This window comes from Brassica napus, chromosome C1 (assembly GCF_020379485.1).
Source record: "Brassica napus cultivar Da-Ae chromosome C1, Da-Ae, whole genome shotgun sequence".
Taxonomy (NCBI): Eukaryota; Viridiplantae; Streptophyta; class Magnoliopsida; order Brassicales; family Brassicaceae; genus Brassica; species Brassica napus.
Genome location: NC_063444.1, coordinates 27,481,846 through 27,502,043, shown reverse-complemented (window position 1 = coordinate 27,502,043; position 20,198 = coordinate 27,481,846). Strand labels below are relative to the sequence as shown.

The 20,198-nt window shown below is 35.5% G+C and overlaps 1 protein-coding gene across 1 annotated transcript; it reads left to right on the top strand.

Annotated features, from left to right (window-relative positions):
- The first annotated feature begins 12,338 nt into the window (after positions 1 to 12,338).
- On the top strand, positions 12,339 to 13,836 carry LOC106363530 (putative F-box/FBD/LRR-repeat protein At4g13965). Its single transcript, XM_013803252.2, has one exon. The coding sequence runs from the start codon at positions 12,676 to 12,678 to the stop codon at positions 13,798 to 13,800; it is 1,125 nt and encodes a 374-aa protein (XP_013658706.1). The 5' UTR covers positions 12,339 to 12,675; the 3' UTR covers positions 13,801 to 13,836.
- The last annotated feature ends 6,362 nt before the right edge of the window (positions 13,837 to 20,198 follow it).

The window sequence follows — 20,198 nt, the reverse complement described above, 5'->3', positions numbered from 1 at the left end:
TTTCAGGGATTAACATTTTTCAAGTGGATTGTTTTATTCAAGTTCTTCCTTTATTACCAGACTATAAGGAACTTGAAACTAGTTGCATCTACCACATGAAATTATGTCTCTTCACAATTAATTTCATATTGATCCTTCTTTGTGTGCAACGGTTCATTTACATCTCACTTGTTTTACACCTTTTAGTGTATGGACTACTGGTCCAAATACTTCTCTATTTCACAAGAAGTTATTGCATCTTTCTGATTTGGCCAATCATTTCTTTGTGTACACTTTTCAATAGACTTTCTTTCATGATCCTCTTTCTCATTTATTATATCAACTGCTACTTTGCATGTATAATATCATCGACGTCAATTTTCTTATCGGTTCCATTTTGTTTCATACATGACATAACTTATTGAGATCTCTTCATTTGTCTCAGGTACCTGAATTTTCTTCAGTCATGTTTAATTTCTCTTCTGGAGATCATACAAAACTATATTGCCTCGTTTTGACCATTATCAATATATGCTCCTTTTCATTTACGAGGATTTATCTTTGGAACCAATCTGTCTACCACGTTGCAGGCGTGACTAGCAGTTTGATATTGTTCTTGTAGAACATTTATTCTTATTGGAGCATTTACAGCTGGTATATGTGACTTGATCACTATATTTATATGGGTCGTGTCTGGCAACTGCTTTAGTAAGTTTTGAAATGAATTATCTTTTGGACTTCTATTTCACATTGTGTTTAGCCCGAGGATCAATGATAATTCATTTCAACTTATTTTCTTTTCCAGCTGTTTATTTTCTCCCCCTTATGTTGGAAGTACTAACTCACTTTTAGAATTCATGTATAGCCTTACTTATATTTTTCGGGGATGGCTCTGGATTCTTAAGTGTCAATAGAGATTTATATCCAACATATATTTCCAACCTCATTTGAAAACACATCTTCATTTGAAGCTCTGTGGCGGAGCAACATCCAACATTCTTAGATGAAAATGATTGGTTTCTGATCCTATACCAATGATGGGGAGAACTAGTGAATATTTATTGGCTTGATGCGAACCAGTGTTGCTCAAAATGTTTAGCACTTATCTCAGTGAATGTGCTATAGTCGTTAAAGACTTTAAGAAGTGAATTCACCAATATTATAAAAATGCATAGTGGGTGATCAGTCCACTAACATCTTCGTTATTTATGCCAATATCTTATTTTGGCTGGTGAAAACCATATTACCCTTTTATCTTATGGGTAAGCAACATATGTCAAATCATTCGGAAGAATCTTCGGGTTCTTATATGACTATGCATATGACCTTTAAGTATATATTCGCATTATTAATGAACCAAAATGGTCTAACTGATTCATGCCAAATGTAAACTTCTAGTTTACTATACATTTATCTTCATTATACTAATCTTTGTGTAGTACAATATATAAGAGGCTGTAGATATTTTCTCTAAAATACTTATACTGCTTTGAGAATTATTTCTGATTGAAATGTATATATCATTTCGTTTGCTTATTGTCTCAACATAAGTGTCTCAAAATCTCATGGATTTACTTTGAGAAAAATTCATCAATCTTAGTTTTAGTGTAAACATAATCTTCTGGATGTTTGACTTATCATAAAAAGTGAGATTCTTTAACTCTTCCCCTCGAGATGATAATACTACAGGTTTATCAATCTCGAATGTATCTCATTTTCTTAATCAACACCATATCCTACATGGGTTATGTATTTTTCGTAGATCCTTTTAACTTTTGATACTTATAAAAATACAATACCTTAAGAACTTTAAATTGCATTCTTAAGAACTTTAAATTGAATTTTTATGTGCAGTAATACTATGTACACTTCTGGAGCATCATATAGATCCTCTTTTTAAGCATTCTATAAGTTTTTACTACCTTGTATTGTACACACAATAAATTTTCTTTCATCTTCAGATGAATTCATAATTTCTTTTCTTTATTACCATGTTTATTTTCTCAACTTTAAGTGAGAGTATGAGTTCTATAAAGAAACTCTTTGGACCTTGACCTCATTTATGCTTACGTCTAAAACCACTTTTATGTTCATTTTCTTGACCAATGTTCACGTCTAAAAGGGTATAAATGTCATATTCTCTTCAGGAGAATGAATCATAATCAACTAGACGTGATTTATCAATAGATATTTTTCAATATATATGCATCATAAAAAATTTATTGAAGAAATTTTACTTTTAAACTTAACATCCAACATAGTTGGCTTTATTTACAGACTTCAGGTCTTGTAATCTTTAAATGCAAAATACAAAATGAGCTTTAGGTAATCACTTCGGGTGATAATACATTTTTTATATATATTATTCTCCAAACCTTATGGATCTTTTAGAGTCAAGCTTTAAACTTAAAATCCTCAATATAAATGGTAATAAAATCAAAATATTTCAAATATATATAAATATGTATTAACAAAGGTGTCTTATTATATCAGAAAATAAATAAAACTTTCATAGTAATTATTATATAGACTATATTATTACTCTCATGCTTTTTAACAAAGTTTAACCTATCAATCAATTTAATGAACAAATTTATATCACTGCCAACTTCATGCAAATTGATTTATCTAATCCAGTTTGTTAAACTTGTATATAAAGCATAAAAATACTTATCTTATAAACAGAAGTATATCGGCGATGAAAGTTTCAGCTGTTCACGTTTCTGAATTGGCTGATAACTTGTACATATCTTTCCGAGAGAATACACAATCCTGAAAACTTTAAATTTTGCTCATATAAACATGGCCATTACATTAGTAAATATCAACATATAATCCAAATTCTTTTATGATATTAGACCAAAGACTAATCGACCACAAAACTAACCGATTACAAATAATTTCTTTTATGATGTTAGACCATGAATCATAAAGTATGTTTCCTTAATACCATTAAACCATGAAGCATATTAAAGTATAATAAGCAAAATTTAATTCATCAAATAACTATTATTCTTACATATAGACAAGCGTTGATATATATATATATATATATATATATATCATCGTCTAAAATGACTATATATATATATATATATATTTTTTTTTAGAATTTCGCAATTTTAAAATGAACCATTTATTATGAACTTCATGATTTAAAAACCGTTTACATTAATCATACAAGCAATAACAAGTAAATATAATGTAAACAAACATAAGGCGATGTTAATGCCAAAATATTCATCAGTGGTTCCTCCAACAAAAATAAAATACATAGCCGAAAAAATATAAATCGCACATAAAATTAAAGCTAAGCGACTCATCTCCATAGCGATTGAAAAAACTGAAATATGGCGATTTAAAAATTTTGAGAGGAGATGAAATGTTTGGGATGAGTGAATTAAGTGAATAATGAGTTGTATTTATAGATGAAAATACTGTTCATAGCCGTTTGAAAAAGAGAAAAATTTTGAAAATTTTTCTTTGTGACCGTTGGGGTTAAATCGAGTGCACTAAAAATCAGTCTGAAAATATCGTATTAAACGATCAATCAAATCTATTAAATTTCATAAAATTTTGATAAAAATAAAAATTATGCTGAATAAATATTTTTTGTTATGATAATAAATTATGCGACGGCTCAGCCGGTCAATGCAGAATAATAAATAAATTATACGGCGGCTCGGCCGACCAATTAGCAATAAACAAAATATAAGGTGGCTCAGCCGACCAGTTAACAACATCCAGAAAATAAAGGCGGCTCGGCCGTCCAGTTAACAACAAACAGAAAATAAAGGCGGCTCGGCCGTCCAGTTAACAATAAATAGAATATAAGGCGGCTCGGCCGACCAATAAATTAATTAAAATATTAATAAATAATATAGGCGGTATTCCGGCCATTATAACATAATATAAATAATAGTACAGGCGGTATACCGACCATTATAGCAGAGTATATATGATACAATAAATTTTACCGAATTGCAGAACGATCGTGCTGATAACGTGTTATGAAATAACTTATAATTTATAGTATCGAGAAATTTAAATAAGAGTAGAATTTAATACCCGTAGGAAGTAAATAACACTAATATAAGGGAGAGAGTTTATTATAAGGAGGAAGAAGAAGATGTAATTATTTTTTGATTATAAACTCTTGTTCTTGTATTTGGTGTACAAAAGAGTGAGATGAGTGATGGTATTTATAGTGAACAACAATACATAAAATAACAAAGATGATGCTTAATTTGGTAAATGAGTGGGTGATCATAGTGTTTGATGAGTTGATGATCATAGTGCTTGAGTTGGTAAAGGGGTAGATGATCATAGTGCTTGAGTTTGGTAAAGAAGTGGATGATCATTTCAATGCTTATCTTATAACATTTACATTTTTTTTTTTGACAGCAAGACATTCACAGACTCATATTGACTCTGTAAACCAAATCGGCAACTCCGCATCCATATGAACGACGAAAGACGGTTGTTTCCTAGCACTACGTGCCAAGCTATCCTCCCTTTGGTTCTCCGTTCGGGGAACATGGATGATGTCTGAGTTGAAGAAGCTTCTTCGTAAAAGCTTGATATCTTCCAGATAGGTTTCAAATGCTGGCCATTCTTCTGGTTCCGAAACCATCTTCACCAATTGAGAACAATCCGTTGCAAACGTAACCTGAAACTGTCTTAGATTCTTCATACATTCCATTGCCCAAATCAATGCCTCCACCTCCGAATGAAGAGGTGACAGACACGCCCTTACATTCCTTGCTCCTAATAAACCATCAAAACCTGGTAAGGTACTATACCATCCTTGTCCCGAAAATAGTTCATTCTCTTTCCACGAACCATCTATAAAACACCAGCGTCCTGTAGTTTCTAATGTAGGTCGGACCTGTACTTGCCTCTCCCTTCGTTGATCAGTGTTAACCTGTGCTTCAGCCCAAAGTGTCGATTCCAGTTCTGCTAATCTAAGTGTTTCCCTTGGATCAATATCCAGATTACTAAACACTTTATTGTTCCGACCTTTCCATATATACCATAATATCCATGCAAATTGGTGGTCATCCATCTTTGGAGTAACTCGCCAAAAGAGATGATCCATGTTACCAAAAAACGAACAAGTTGGAAAAAAATCCGGACTCGATGGTATTTTAGATAGTGCCCACACTTGACGTGCTGGAGGACATTCAAAAACACATGATTAATTGATTCCTCCGGGTCTCCGCATCGAGCACAACAAATTTCCCCTTGTATTCCTCTCCCCCGCAGATTCTTCATTACCGCTATACAACCTGAAACGAGTTGCCATAAAAAGTGCTTCAACTTCGGTGGGCACCGCACTTCCCAGCAGAAAGCTTTTAACGGATCCACTGTGGGTCCATAAAATTCTGGTGGTTTTTCCTTATCATGATATACCCGTTCCACCTGATACCCTGATTTGACCGAATATTTCCCATTATTAGTGAAATGTCATCCATTCCTATCATCCATCTGATGTCTACTTAATGGAATACTTTCAATAATTTGTGCATCATGAGGATCCACCAAAGCCCTGATTGCCTCAAGATTCCAAGTTCGGGATTCCAAATTAATGAGGGAATCCACTGTGAGATCCGGGTAACTGTTGTGAAGATTTTTGTTTGCTGGTCTCGGGCGAGTGGCTGGGATCCAAGGATCATTCCATACGGAAATAGATGAACCTGTTCCCACCCTTTTAATTAGTCCTTTACAAACCAGAGATCTAGCAGAGATCATACTTCGCCAGCCATATGACGGGGAGTAAGATCGGATCGGTTCAAGGGGTGAAGCAATCCTATAGTACCGTCCTTTAAAGACTCTAGAGAAAAGAGTGTTTGGTTTCTCAATCAGCCTCCACAGTTGCTTTCCAAGCATCACCGTGTTAAAATCCATAAGATCCTTAAAACCTAATCCACCATTGTCCTTGGGGAGGCATAACATATCCCATGATTTCCAATGCATGCCTTTTGTGCTCCCTCCTGGACTCCACCAAAATTGAGCTACTGCACTCATTAATTTTTTAACAGTAGTTTTTGGTAATCGATAAACAGACATGACATGATTTGGCAGAGCCGTAACCACCGACTTAATAATCACCTCCTTCCCACCTTTAGTAAAATATCTAAAAGTCCATCCATTCACCCTCTTATTTAAACGTTCTTGAACAAATCCGAACACTTGGACTTTAGATCCCCCAAGGCTTTCGGGTAACCCTAGATAAGATCTCATTCCTCCTAAATTCTTAATACCCAAAATATCCCTCAACTCTTGTCGACTGGACTCTTCAATCTTATGACCAAATTGAATTGAAGATTTCTGAAAATTTATTTGTTGCCCGGAAACAGCCTCGTACTCTTTTAAAATCCTGAGAATAGTTTGACATTCTTCTCTGTTTGCCTTGCAAAAGAAAAGGCTATCGTCGGCAAATAACAAATGCGATATTGCCGGACAAGCTCTTGCTACCTTCATACCGGTTAATTGTTTTACCCTCTCCGCTTTTTTGATATTCACAATTAAAGCCTCAGTACACATAATAAATAAATACGGAGACAAAGGATCCCCTTGACGTAAACTTCGCTGGGGAATTATACGGCCTCGCGGCTGGCCGTTGAGGAGGACCCTATATTGAACCGAAGAGATACATTCCACCATTAAATTGATCCAGCGAGGATCAAACCCCATTTTGTTAAGAAGGGCCTCAATAAAACGCCACTCTATCCTATCATACGCCTTGCTCATATCCGTTTTAATGGCCATAAATTTATTTTGACATGACTTATTTGTTCTCAGACCATGAAACATTTCCTGAGCTATAAGAATATTATCCGATATTAACCTTCCTGCCACAAAAGCCGATTGCGTCTCTGAAATTAATCGGGGGAGGCAAATTTTCAGTCGTTGACACAGAACTTTCGATATAATCTTGTAACCTACATTGCATAGACTTATCGGCCGTAGTTCCATCATCCTTGTAGGTCTCTCTACTTTTGGAATCATGCAAATATTAGTAATATTTAATCGTGGATCCAAGTTGCTTGTAACCAAAAAATTATTCACCATCTCAACCAAGTCCTTCTTAATAATATGCCAGGAGTGCTGAAAAAACAGGGCTGTCATTCCATCTGGGCCTGGCGCTTTCTCTGGATGCATCATGAATAAGGCCTGACGAACATCTTCCTCTATTGCTGTTCTCAATAGTATCTGATTCATTCGGGGGGAAATAGACGGCACTATCTCAACCAGAAAATTATCAAAGTCCGTTGGGTTTGTAGTACTAAAAAGACCATCAAAATAATCCACCGCCACCTTCTCAATCCCATTTTCCTCTGTAATCCAATTTCCTTGTTCATCATGGAGTCCCACTATTTTATTACGGACCCTACGCTGCTTTGTCAGAGCATGGTAAAATTTGGTATTAAGATCTCCAGATGAATGCCACATATTTCGGCTTTTCTGATGCCAATATTCCTCTTCATCTTTATACGCCTCTTGTAACTTTTTGGATACTTCAAGGATGTCCTCTTGTGATCTACTATTATCTGACTGGACCTCCTCAAGTGCATGTTGAAGATCTTTAATTTTATCCTTTCCGTATGGTTGATTATCCTTTCGCCATGATGAAATTTCATGACGACAATTACTAATTTTTGTAACAACATCCTCCAGCTGTCCTTCATGATTTTCTGTCCATCCTGAAACAATTGATTCCATAAGCCCCTCTTGGCCAATCCATCTCTTATCAAACCTGAACTGACCTTTTTTTTTCCTGAATACCGTATCCTCCAAAAAAGCTATCACAGGGCGATGATCAGAGCCCACCATCCTCAAATATTCTGTGTAAGAACATGGGAACAGTGTATGCCACTCCTCATTTGCCAAGGCCCTATCTAATCGACACCTGATCGTCATTGCTCCTTTTCCTTTACCTCTCTTTGCTTGCCATGACCATTTATTACCGCGAGCCGGAAATTCTAGTAGACCACTATTCCTTATCATATTGTTAAAGGGTATGAATGAGGTGGCACTTCTCAGGGATCCCCCATCCTTTTCATGATTTCCAGTAATCTCGTTTAGATCTCCAATAATAAACCATGGTTCAGAGCGTGATAATCCATACCGAGTTAGTCTCTCCCAGACCTGTTCTCGTAACTTTTGCACCGGGTCTCCATAAACAAAAGTAAGAAAAACTTGTTTTCCTTTGACCACCGCCTCAATATCTATCATTCTGTTGCTAGAATATAAGATTTGAACTTGATATTCTTTATTGTAATAAAGAGCTAAACCGCCACTTCTCCCGTTTGGATCCACAGTAACCAAACTATCATATCCAAAATGTGATTGGAATCTTTGTACAAACTCAAAATCCTGTTTCGTTTCAGATAAAAATAGAAAATCTGGTTTATGTTGATGTCATATCTCCCGAAGATAACTTATAGTCCAATGACTTCCTAGTCCTCTACAATTCCAACTTAAAATATTCATATATGAAATATATATATTGCTCCTCCGAGCCAGTAAATACAGGTTTAATGATACCCACTAATATAGTAATCTCAAAAAGCCACTTCCACCATAGTTGCGTAATACTCAAGTAATCGCCAAAACTTGATAAACCAAAACCCCAACATCTACGATCAACATTCTGGTGTCCACCAATTTGTGTGTTTCTTCTAAAAAGCTTCCAAGAACGAGTGAACTTCATGGATTTTATAGTATTTACCACAACCAAAAAGGGGTTATAAGGTAATAGAAAAAAACTCCATAATCTCCGACAAAAATTAACTGGACCAAATAATTCCACAAGAGATACCCTACTCCAAGCATCAAATAACACCTTATAAAAATTGAGACAGATAAGCTTCACGTTAAATAAGACCAATGATCCCTTCCACTCCTTGTGTAAATGTATTTTCCTTAATTCCAATAACCAATACCTCATGGCATATTCCACATGAGCTTCAATAGAAAATTCTTTAAAATATGGCCATATATATCTCCGCATATGACCGTAACACATTTGTATGAACATTTTGGTATTCAAGCTAAGGATCCAAAGGCTACAATATGATCTGAGGAGCAAACCCAACCTCAAAATCAAAACCGACGATCCACTCCACCAACCAAAAACCAAATTTACCCACTGCAGCATCAATAACCATGGACACCGGGTGCCCCACCTGTAGACAGTGCGTGAGCAGGCCATCTTAAGGAAGAAGACCCTATGATACCAAGAATCAGCAACAATATAATATATACAAAGCAAAGCACTCCTGTTCCTCATGTATCCATAACCCAGCCACATCCCTTCAAACCAACTATAAACCTCTATATACTTAGATCTATCACCCGTAGCATGCTTCAGTTCTCTCACGAAGAGACTAGAACCTACAGTAACAAAGCCAGACTCCATACACACACACCACCAACAAAAGAAAATACCATTTTTATTCCATAACTTAAAAGATAACAAGAACAACAATTCAAAAAGATAAAACCACAGACCCTTGAAACCAAATAAAACATAGACGCTCATTAATCTCAGTGAATACTTTAAAACTTCTTTCCCGCAAACCCCACCTTCCTTGCATAGATGAAATGCTAATAAAACCTGATCCATAAAACTTAGGATTTTTGATTTGGCTCTTTCGGGTTTGAAGTTCCCTTGGCCTCCGGTGCATTGTTTCCGTAACGCGTAACTCCCTTGGAAGCAGCACGCTTAACCAGAGCATTAGCAATAGATGATCATAACTAAAGTAGAAAAGAAACTCTGCTAATTAATATTCAATTCGTTAAATTACAAAACACTATAATTAATAATGTTTAATCAGTTGTAGATAGAAAAAATAAAAAAAATATATATAATACAAATCGATATATTTTTTTTATGATTTCATAAAAATATGTACTCCTACTAAAATCATAAATTAATAATTTATCTATAATTTGTTTATACAAGTACAAATAATGTATTTTATTATTTGTTTTATATTTAAAATGATTTTAATTCTAATATTAACAATATTTATTATTATTTTGATAGTATCTTATAATTATCTCTGAAAAGCATTTAAATTATATGATATTGGAGTGGACGTTCGGATATCCATTCAAGTATTTATAAATTTCGGTTCATGTTCGGTTTAGATCTTTGCAGGGTTGGTTCGGGTTTGGATAACCCATTTAAACTATTTTAAAAATAAAAAAAATCATATATACTTTACATTTCTCAAAATCTAAAAAAATAATAATATATAACATACAAATTTGAATAATGTAAGCCAAAATAGATAAACTTAGCATAAAAATTAGTTTGACTTGAATATTTGGCTGGAGAATCAATAAATATTTCAAATACTTTTGGTGTTTTGAGTATTGTTTAGCCTTTTAGATATATCTTTTGACTATTTGTATATAACTTTAAGTATTTTGGACAAGTATAAAATATCTTATATATTTTGGATATTCTTTTGGATACTAAATCTGAAAATAGCTAATATATTTAAGTATATAGATCCGATTCAGATTTATGCAGACACATGAAATATTTTGGTTTTTGAACGAGTTCAGTTTTGGTCTTCTAAATACCAAAATTTTGAACTCCTTAGAAAATATTACCCAGTTTTAATATATACCTTTCGAATCGGATTAGGTTTGGTTCTTCAGATTAAGGTTTTTCTTGTCCGGACCTAATATGATACATATATCATATACATTAAATAATATAATAAAAAGGATGTGCTGATCGAATGTATAAAATTTAATGAATATATAAACTGTGCTATCAATTTTTTTCTTATTATACAAAAATATATTCTAAAATATATATTTTTTTAAAAAAATTGAAACTGTTTTTAAAGTAAAAACTCTACAAATTCATAAATTTCAAATTGTCTCAACATTATTAATTTTAGAGCTTTTAGTGTATTTGTATTTAAGCAAATAGTTGTGTAATATGTACATTGATACCACATTACTAAACACAAAGTGAACTATGAGTTTCTATTTAACATGAAAATTTTCTATAACTTCCATAAGGCCATACTATTACACTTTACAAAAACAGTTGCATCCATATAAATTGCTACACCAATTGAATATCATACTAAACAACAATACCACCCAAAATGTTTTTTTTTTTTTTTTTGAAAAAAGCCTCTGACAGTAATCGTTTGTTTCTTCTTCTATTTGTATCAGCGAAAAAGAAACATAAAGAAAGAACGGATACATTGGCTTACATTTCAACATGTAAATGGTCCGAGTGTCTTCAATGTTTTCTTTAAGATCTCATCTCTACCACCCAAAATGTTCATATCTAAATAATACAAAAACCAAACAATCCGTGCGAAGCGCGGGCACACCATGGTATTTTTAAATCTAAAACTTTCGATGGGACTAGTTTAAATTATATATTGACGTATTATCAAATATTAGTTAGACTTGGTTACCTTTAATTGTTATTAAAAATTATAAAATAGAGAAATATATTTAATGCTTATAAATTATATCAAACGTGGCGACGTGACGAACAAACAGGAGCCACCGTTCATCACAAACCATCGCACGTTTGATGGCGATCCGTTGCATGTCTTGATCACCACCAGTGCCAATCCACACGGCCATGATCCGCAAGTCACCGGAGAAACCACGTCCTTGTCAACGTAAGCCGGAACCACCGTCGATGTCTGAGCAAGGGAGTTACGATCTCACTCTTTCTTGTGCTACAAGCCTCGTGTTCTACTATGATTTTTTTTTTTCACATTTTTTTTTTTTTTTTTTTTTGCAACTGGCTATTATTTCACATTTTCTGTATCATGTAATAGGCTCCTAAAAAGATTGATTAGTGAGAGACAGCTCCATGCCATGTGTTTCTAAATGGAATGTCGTGTCCGTCCCCCATAGATAGAAACCTTGACAATGGGTTGTACAGTTTCATCTGAGATTAATCCAGTCAGGGGGATAGGGCAAATTTCTTCACAGCATGTAATCATATGGGTCTCAATATCAGGCCTGCTCAATATGAATGCAAACCGTGATAACATACGATTTTTTACCATATAAATTTTATTAAAAGTTACCTCGATTTAAAATATATACTGCAACCTATGTGTCACTAATCGGAGATATAATATATGAAAATACATGCTTTTAGTATAAAAATTGATGTATATATATATTTACATTAAAATATTGCCGTTTTCTATTAATTTTCTTTATTTATAGAGAAGTTAACAAAATAATAACTTCTGGAAACAAATATTAACAAAAGAGAAGTTAAATAAAATATGTTAATAATGACATTTTATTTAAGCTTTTTGATTTTATGGGATTTAATAAATAAAAAATAACTTCTGGTGTTAAAATACACCACACATATCGCAGAGGCAGAAGATGAGATATATTTTGGGCCTTTCTTTAATATATAACCTCTGAAAACCCTAAAACTTGAGTTCTTGTTCCGTTCATTCTCTTCTCCGTAAAAGAAATCATCGCCGGTTTATTGTCTCTTGCTACCAGTGATAATGCAGAACGTTTTGTCTAAACGATGTTGGAGAAACGATGAGGGAATGGACATGATCAGTAAGTTGCCCCCAAGCTCGGGTATTCCAAATATTTTCTTTGCTTCCACAAAGAGATGTTGTAACCACCAGCGTTTTGTCTAAACAATGGAATGCTATATGGAAGATGGTGTCTAAACTCGAGTTTGATTATCAGCACTATGGTGACGGCGAGACGTTTTCAGACAACTTTTGCAGTGTTTTGATATCCAGTAAAGCTCCGGTGCTAGAGAGTTTGCGTCTCCGTTTTAGTATAGACATTTCTGCTCCTGTCGATATAGAATTGTGGATTTCAATTGCATACTTACACCGTGTGTGTGAGTTGGAGCTAGATGTTGTAGGGCCTTCCAGTTTCAAGCTCCCTGTTAACTACTTATTTTACCGTGATCTAGATACCTTGAAACTCAAGAATTTTGTTCTTGTTGATTGTCCTGATCAGGATCGCCATCGCAAGTATTATATGAGAACACTGCATCTTTGCTATGTGAACTGCAAAAACGATGATTCGGTTGCTAACTTTTTATCTGGATGCCATGTTCTTGAGAATTTGGTTGTGAGTCGATGTAGATGGGATCATGTTAAAACTTTCACTATTGCTGTCCCAACTTTGCAGAGACTTGAAATTTGTGATTGGAATTGGAATGGTCAAGAAAGGGAGCAAGAGTTTGGGGACTACGAGATTAATGCTCCTTGTTTGAAATACTTGAAGATTAAAGGGACTCGTGATATCCGGTTTCGTCTAGTTGATCAGATGATTGCAAATAGTAGTACTAGTGATAATCAAGATCTTTGGAGGATCAGAAACTTTTCCTTGTCTTACAGGTCATCTCTAATAAGTGAGATTGCATTTCCTAAGTATACCATCTTCCACCAGTTGGTATATTTGGAGCTATGCACATCTCAAGCAATGTGGTGTAATCTACTTACTCTCATAATCAATACTTGTCCCAGATTACAAGTCCTCAAACTTATAGGTTGTGGATGGGATAATAGAAAAGTTTTTGCGGGGAGATGGAATACACCAAAGAATGTTCCGGAATGTTTGGAGACTTTTGTGTGGAACTGCTGCAAAGAGCAACAAGAAAAAGAGAAAGGAGTGGTGAAATACATTCTACGAAATGCAAATCGACTAAAGAAAGCAAGAATCATCATGAAAGAGTTTAGCTCGCAGGAAAGACTTAAGATGCTTGAAGAGTTTAAAAGTGTGGTCAAGGCTTCAAATTCATCATGCAACATTCTTGTGGTTGAATGAAACTTAGAGAAGTATTTGTTGTTTCATAAATCACTTTTTTTACAGCAACATCTTAATTAATGTTTCTATTTGATCTTTTCTCTTTTGAACATTCTCTCAACCTATATATCAGTTAATTTCTTTGTATACGTTTCTATATATTCTCTCAAACCTCTATAATAGATTAATTACCATTTCTTGTGATTTGCTCTTCTTGGCTTGGCCTTTCTCACTCACTCTGTTTTTGTTCTCTTTTTTGTTCACTCACTCTTTGTATTCACTTGTGTTTTACCTTAACACAAGCATAAATCTCTCTCTTGACTCTCACGTTTGTATTCTTGTGGAGAGAAGAGAGAACACTTTGATTGTCTTTGATTGTCTACATTTTTACTTCTCCAATTCTTTTCTTCTTAGACTTGGATACCTTCTCTTACAACACCACACACACAATTTATAATAGACTTCTCTGCTTACTATATTTGCACCTTTTCTTCTAGTCTTTGTCCCTGAGACACTAGACTATTCTTACAAGCTGGCTTATCTTACACATTAACAACTCCAACAACTCTTCTACTAACTTAACTACATAACTTAGTTTGCTTAACCAAACTAATATATACTATTATTCTTCTTGTTATGTAACTTCTAGTTACACAACCCACTCACCTTGACTTCTTGTCCATGTTGTCCACGTTGGATGCTTCTTCTTCTTCTTCCACCGTTTCTTGCGTGCTAAGTTGAAAGTGGGAAATCTTTTCTTGATTGATTTACAGATTTACATTGGTTTATATACACAAGATTGTTCCAAGATATGATAAGAACAATCCCAAAAATATAGGAACGTAAATCAGAATATTCTACAAAGTCTAACACCCTCCCGCAGTCGCAGCGTCGAGAGTGGAGACGCCAAGGCTGGACCGAAAACTGGTGAACAAGGAAGTCGGAAGTCCCTTTGTAAATATATCAGCATATTGAGAAGCTGCAGGTATGTGATAGACTTTGACCTGCCCCATGTGAACTTTTTCTCTGACAAAATGAATATCAATCTCAATGTGTTTAGTGCGCTGGTGCTGAACTGGATTAGAAGAGAGATAGACCGCACTGATGTTGTCGCAATACACTATGGTGGCGCGTCGGAGAGGACAGTGCATTTCAAGAAGAAGATTTCGAAGCCAACAAGTCTCTGCAACAGCATTTGCCACGCCCTTATACTCTGCCTCCGCACTTGATCGAGAAACAGTAGGTTGCCATTTTGCAGACCAAGACAGAAGATTATCACCCAAGAAGACACAGAACCCAGAGGTAGATCGACGAGTAGAAGGACACCCAGCCCAATCAGCATCCGAATACGCAGTCATCGTCATGTTCTGATTTTTAAGAAGATGTAACCCTTTGTCTTTTGTGCCTTGTATGTAGCGTAGTATATGACGTAGAGCTTGTAAATGTAGGTCTCGTGGATCATGCATGAACAAGCATATTTGTTGAACCGCATACGCAATGTCTGGTCTCGTAAACGTTAGATACTGTAATGCACCTGCAAGACTCCTATATTGAGTTGGATTGTCCACTGGTTTGCCTATGTTTTCTGCAAGTTTAGATTTGAGATCAACCGGGGTTGAAACTGGATTGCAATCCTGCATCCCAGCCCGTAGCAAAATTTCCTCTGCATATTTTGTTTGATTTAAAAACATGCCTCTGTCATTGTGAATCGCGGAGATGCCAAGGAATGAATCAATAAGCCCACCACCAGCCATAGGAAACTCTTGTTTCATTGTAGCGATGATGTTCTTTGTCAAGGTAGGAGTGGAGGAAGTAAGAATTATGTCATCGACATAGAGGAGCAGGTACGCAAGATCACTTCCATTCCTGTAAACAAACAAAGAAGCATCGCTTTTGCTTTGCTTAAAGCCTTGATTAGTGATAAAGTTGACAAAGCGAGCATTCCAAGCACGAGGCGCCTGTTTCAAACCATAAATGGATCGATTCAGCTTGCAAACATAATCAGGATGATCTTTGCTGACAAAACCCGGGGGCTGGAACATGTACACTGTCTCATCAAGAGTACCATGGAGGAAGGCGTTTTGCACGTCTAGCTGGTGCACTGGCCAAGCATTGGCTAGCGCCACATGAAGAACACATCGGATGGTTGCAGGTTTTACAACAGGGCTGAAAGTCTCTGTAAAATCAACTCCTTCTTCCTGTGACTTGCCATTAGCGACCAACCTAGATTTGTGACACTTGAAATTCCCATGAGCATCATATTTATGTTTATACAACCAGAGACAACGGATGATATTAGCATTCTTAGGTCGAGGCACCAAATCATAAGTACCACTCTTAATAATGGCATCATACTCACATGTCATAGATGGTGTCCAATTGGGATCAGTAAGGGCGTGTTTGTAGCTTTTTGGAAGAGGAGATTAAGTATGAGACAAAAGGGAGATGATTTGTTTTGGCTTATGGATACCATGCATTGATCTTGTGGTCATCGAATGTCTAGGAGCCTCAGGGACCGCGGGTACAGTTTGAGTTGACTGATTCGATGAAGAAGGAGCAGCTGGAGAAGTGGGTGTCACAGCTGGAGCTGTAAGGATGCTTTTAAATATTGGAGAGACATCCATATCAGCATTAAGAAAGTCGTATTCAGTCTCCGAGATTAAAGTGGAGTCTTGATACGGGAAGCACGTTTCATCAAAGGTGACGTTACGTGAGATAATAATCTTTTTGGACTCAAGATCAAGGCATTTGTAGCCTCGGTGAAAATGAGGGTAGCCAAGGAAGATGCATCTTGAGGAACGAGGAGAAAGCTTTGAAAGATTAGCATGGTTTTTATTTGGATAACAGAGGCAGCCAAAAACTCTGAGATGAGAATAAGAAACTGGCTTCTTGAAGAGGACAGAGTAAGGTATTTGGTTGTTAATGGCTTTGGATGGTAAAAGGTTTAAGATATGAACAGAGGCATTGAGAGCCTCAACCCAATAAGTGGAAGGAAGTTTGGCTTGAAAAAGAAGAGTTCGAACAGAGTTGTTTATTGTACGCATCATCCTTTCGGATCGTCCATTTTGTTGGGACGTATACGGACAGGAGAATCGAAAATTAATCCCTTGTTCTGCAAAAAAATTATGAAACTTTGAGTTGTTATACTCTGTTCCATTGTCACATTGGAAGGATTGAATTTTCGTTTTGAAGTGTGTTTCAACATATTTGAAAAAGAGATGAAATGTTGAAAACACTTCCTCCTTGGAGCTGAGGGGATAAACCCATAAAAAATGAGAGAATTGATCCAAGAAGAGGACATAATATCGTTTCCCACTTAAACTGAGGACTGGAGATGTCCATAAGTCAGAGTGAATGATTTGAAAAGGTGCAGTGACAGATGAATCAGAAGAATAAAAAGACATTTTTTTTTGTTTTCCAAGTTGACAAGCATCGCAAACTGGAGAAAGATCATGTTTATTACAAGATAAAAGCTTAGAAGATAATAAAGACGAAAGAGATTGATTGCTCAAATGAGCTAAACGACGATGCCAAGTGTTTGAGGTGGTGGTGAGGAAAGCTGAATGCCCAGTAGTGAGCTTATTTGAAGAAGAAAACACTGGATACAAATCACCCGTACTGTCACTGTGGAGAATCGTCCGACGAGTTTGAAGATCCTTCACAGAAAAACCATAAGGATCAAACTCAATGGAAACATAGTTATCTCTGGTAAATTTACGAACAGAGATTAAATTTTTGATAATAGAGGGAGTTACTAAGATGGAAGAGAGATTTAAAGGACGAGAATTTGAAGGAAAAGAAAAGAAACCAGTTTTGGTTATTGGAATTTTGACCCCATTGGCAACTGTGACTGTGTGTTTGGTGCCATTATTAAGAACAGACTGTAGATTACCTGGGTTGTTTGCTAAGTGAGCAGTGGCGCCAGAGTCCATATACCACTGATGATCAGATGGCTCCATTAACGTCATGGTGTTGAATGCAGAGGCAAAGTCTGTAGTCGGAACTGCAGCGACGAGATGATTGTTCTGACCTTGCGGCTGAGCCTGAAGCATCTGTTGGTTGATAGCAGGATGAGGACCAAGAATGCCTTGATTGTTGAATTGTTGCTGCGGTATCCATTGTCCTGGTTGTTGATTATTCCACATCTGATATCCAGCAGGCCAGAAGGGAACGCCCCATTGGTTGTACATTGGTCGTTGTTGATTGTTGTTGTGTCGTCCACGACCTCTGTAGTTGTTGCGTTTGGAACCTCTGTTATTGAAGAATCGCTGCTGTGGTTGAGGTTGATGATCAGATCGCTGAGTCGGAGTCGAAGACGAGACGTTGAGGACCTTGTCAGATGAGGCGAAGTCCTTGACAACAGAGGATTTCTTTCCCTTGTTAAGCCTTTCTTCTTCAAGGATGAGCATCGAACGAGCTTGTTCAAAGGTAGGGAAAGGTTGACGATGCATGATCACATTGATGATGTTGTCAAACTTGTCGCTCAAGCCATTGATCATGTAGGTGACAAGAGTTCTTTCTGAAACTGGTGCATCAACGTTAGCAAGCAGATCAGCTGTGGACTTGAGATCTTGAGAATAGGCATGGATCATCTGGTCTCCAATGACCTTGGTACGCAGATCGTGATCGAGCTGAATAGCACGGGCCTCTTTGTTGTCCCTGAAGAAGTTCTCGATGCGAGTCCAGATTTCCCGAGAAGTACCTCCAGTTTTGAAAGTACTTTTGAAGAGATTCTTCGAGAGAGTCCCGTAGAGCCACAGTTTGACCAACCCGTCACGTTTAGACCACTGTTGATCGTTATCATCCGTTGGAAGAAGTGTGCCGTCAAGGTGACCAGCAACGTCGAAACTTTGGCAGTGAGTGAGGAAGAGCTCTCTCCAGGCGTCATAGTTGTGATCATCAATATCTAGAATGATGGGGATATGATTTTTGATGTTGTTAACACTGTACGCACGTTCAAGAGCAGTAGCGACAGGAGAAACCATGGTGGATGAGAGTAAGAAACAGAGAAAGAGCGAAGAAGATTTGAGAAAAAGAGAAGAAGAAGAGAATTATAGGTTCAGGATCGATGAACCCTCTGATACCATGAAAATGGGAAATCTTTTCTTGATTGATTTACAGATTTACATTGGTTTATATACACAAGATTGTTCCAAGATATGATAAGAACAATCCCAAAAATATAGGAACGTAAATCAGAATATTCTACAAAGTCTAACATAAGTCTTCTTCTTCTTCTCGTAAATCTTCTTCTTTGTAGCTTCTCCTCTGCTACACTTCGTTGTTCTTCTTCTAAGTGACTCCTTGGTCACTTCTTCATTCTTCTTTTCTTGTGTGGCAAGCTTCCTTGCTTCCACTTCTTCTCTTCACTTAGATTCCATCTTCACTTTGTAAGTTTAATCAAAGGTTCAATCCCAATTTCCTACATCAATTAGAGAGACAAGTTAATACAGCTCACTTTCCAGTTTTTATATAAAATTTTAGGCTGACACACAAGAACACTTGAGGGTTTTACTTGGAAAACTCCTTCTCCCGTTTTTCTTCCTCGACTAGTTTTGCATCTGCCCACATAGTTCACAAGAGCCACAAATACATTACTTTTTGGTGTAGCAACACAAACAGCACCATTAGAGAATGTTTCAAGAGGTGAATCACGTACGAGAACTAGATTAGAGTTCAATGCCCATCCTGAATTAGTTATGTTGGATACCAGAGATTACAGAATACTTACTAATAAAAGGGACCTTTTGAGTCTCTATAGAACGTCCACATCAGCGAAACAAAATTCTCCCGAAATATGACACGTGGCATTATTATTTAAAAAATAGAAAATAAATAATAAGTAAATTTGCAATATAATAAAAAATCATTACTAATAAAAGGGACCTTTTGAGGCTCCATAGAGAGTCCACATCAGCGAAACAAAATTCTCCCGAAATATGACACGTGGCATTATTATTTAAAAAATAGAAAATAAATAATAAGTAAATTTGCAATATAATAAAAAATAAATAATAAGTAAATAAACAATATAAGAAATAGAAACATTGCATTAAACAATAATAAGTAAATATACAATATAAGGAAAATAAATAATAAGTAAATATATAATTAAGAAATAAAAAACTAAATTAAACATATATCTGAAAAATGTATAGTATAATAAATAATAACTAAACACACAATATAAGAAATAGAAATATTATATTAAATATTTATCGTAATATTAGAATAAATAAATATAAAATAAAATAAAAAATAATAAGCAAATATAGTATATAACAAATAAAAATATTACATTAGATATATATCGTAATATTATCATTGATATAAAAGCAAGAAATTTAGAATAAATAAATATACAAAATAAGAAAAGATAAACAATAAGTAAATATACAATATAAAAATGGAAAAGCCTA

What these genes read in the sequence shown, in the direction of transcription:
- LOC106363530 (XM_013803252.2), top strand. Translation starts at nt 12,676, where the DNA reads ATGGTGTCTAAACTCGAGTTTGATTATCAGCACTATGGTGACGGCGAG.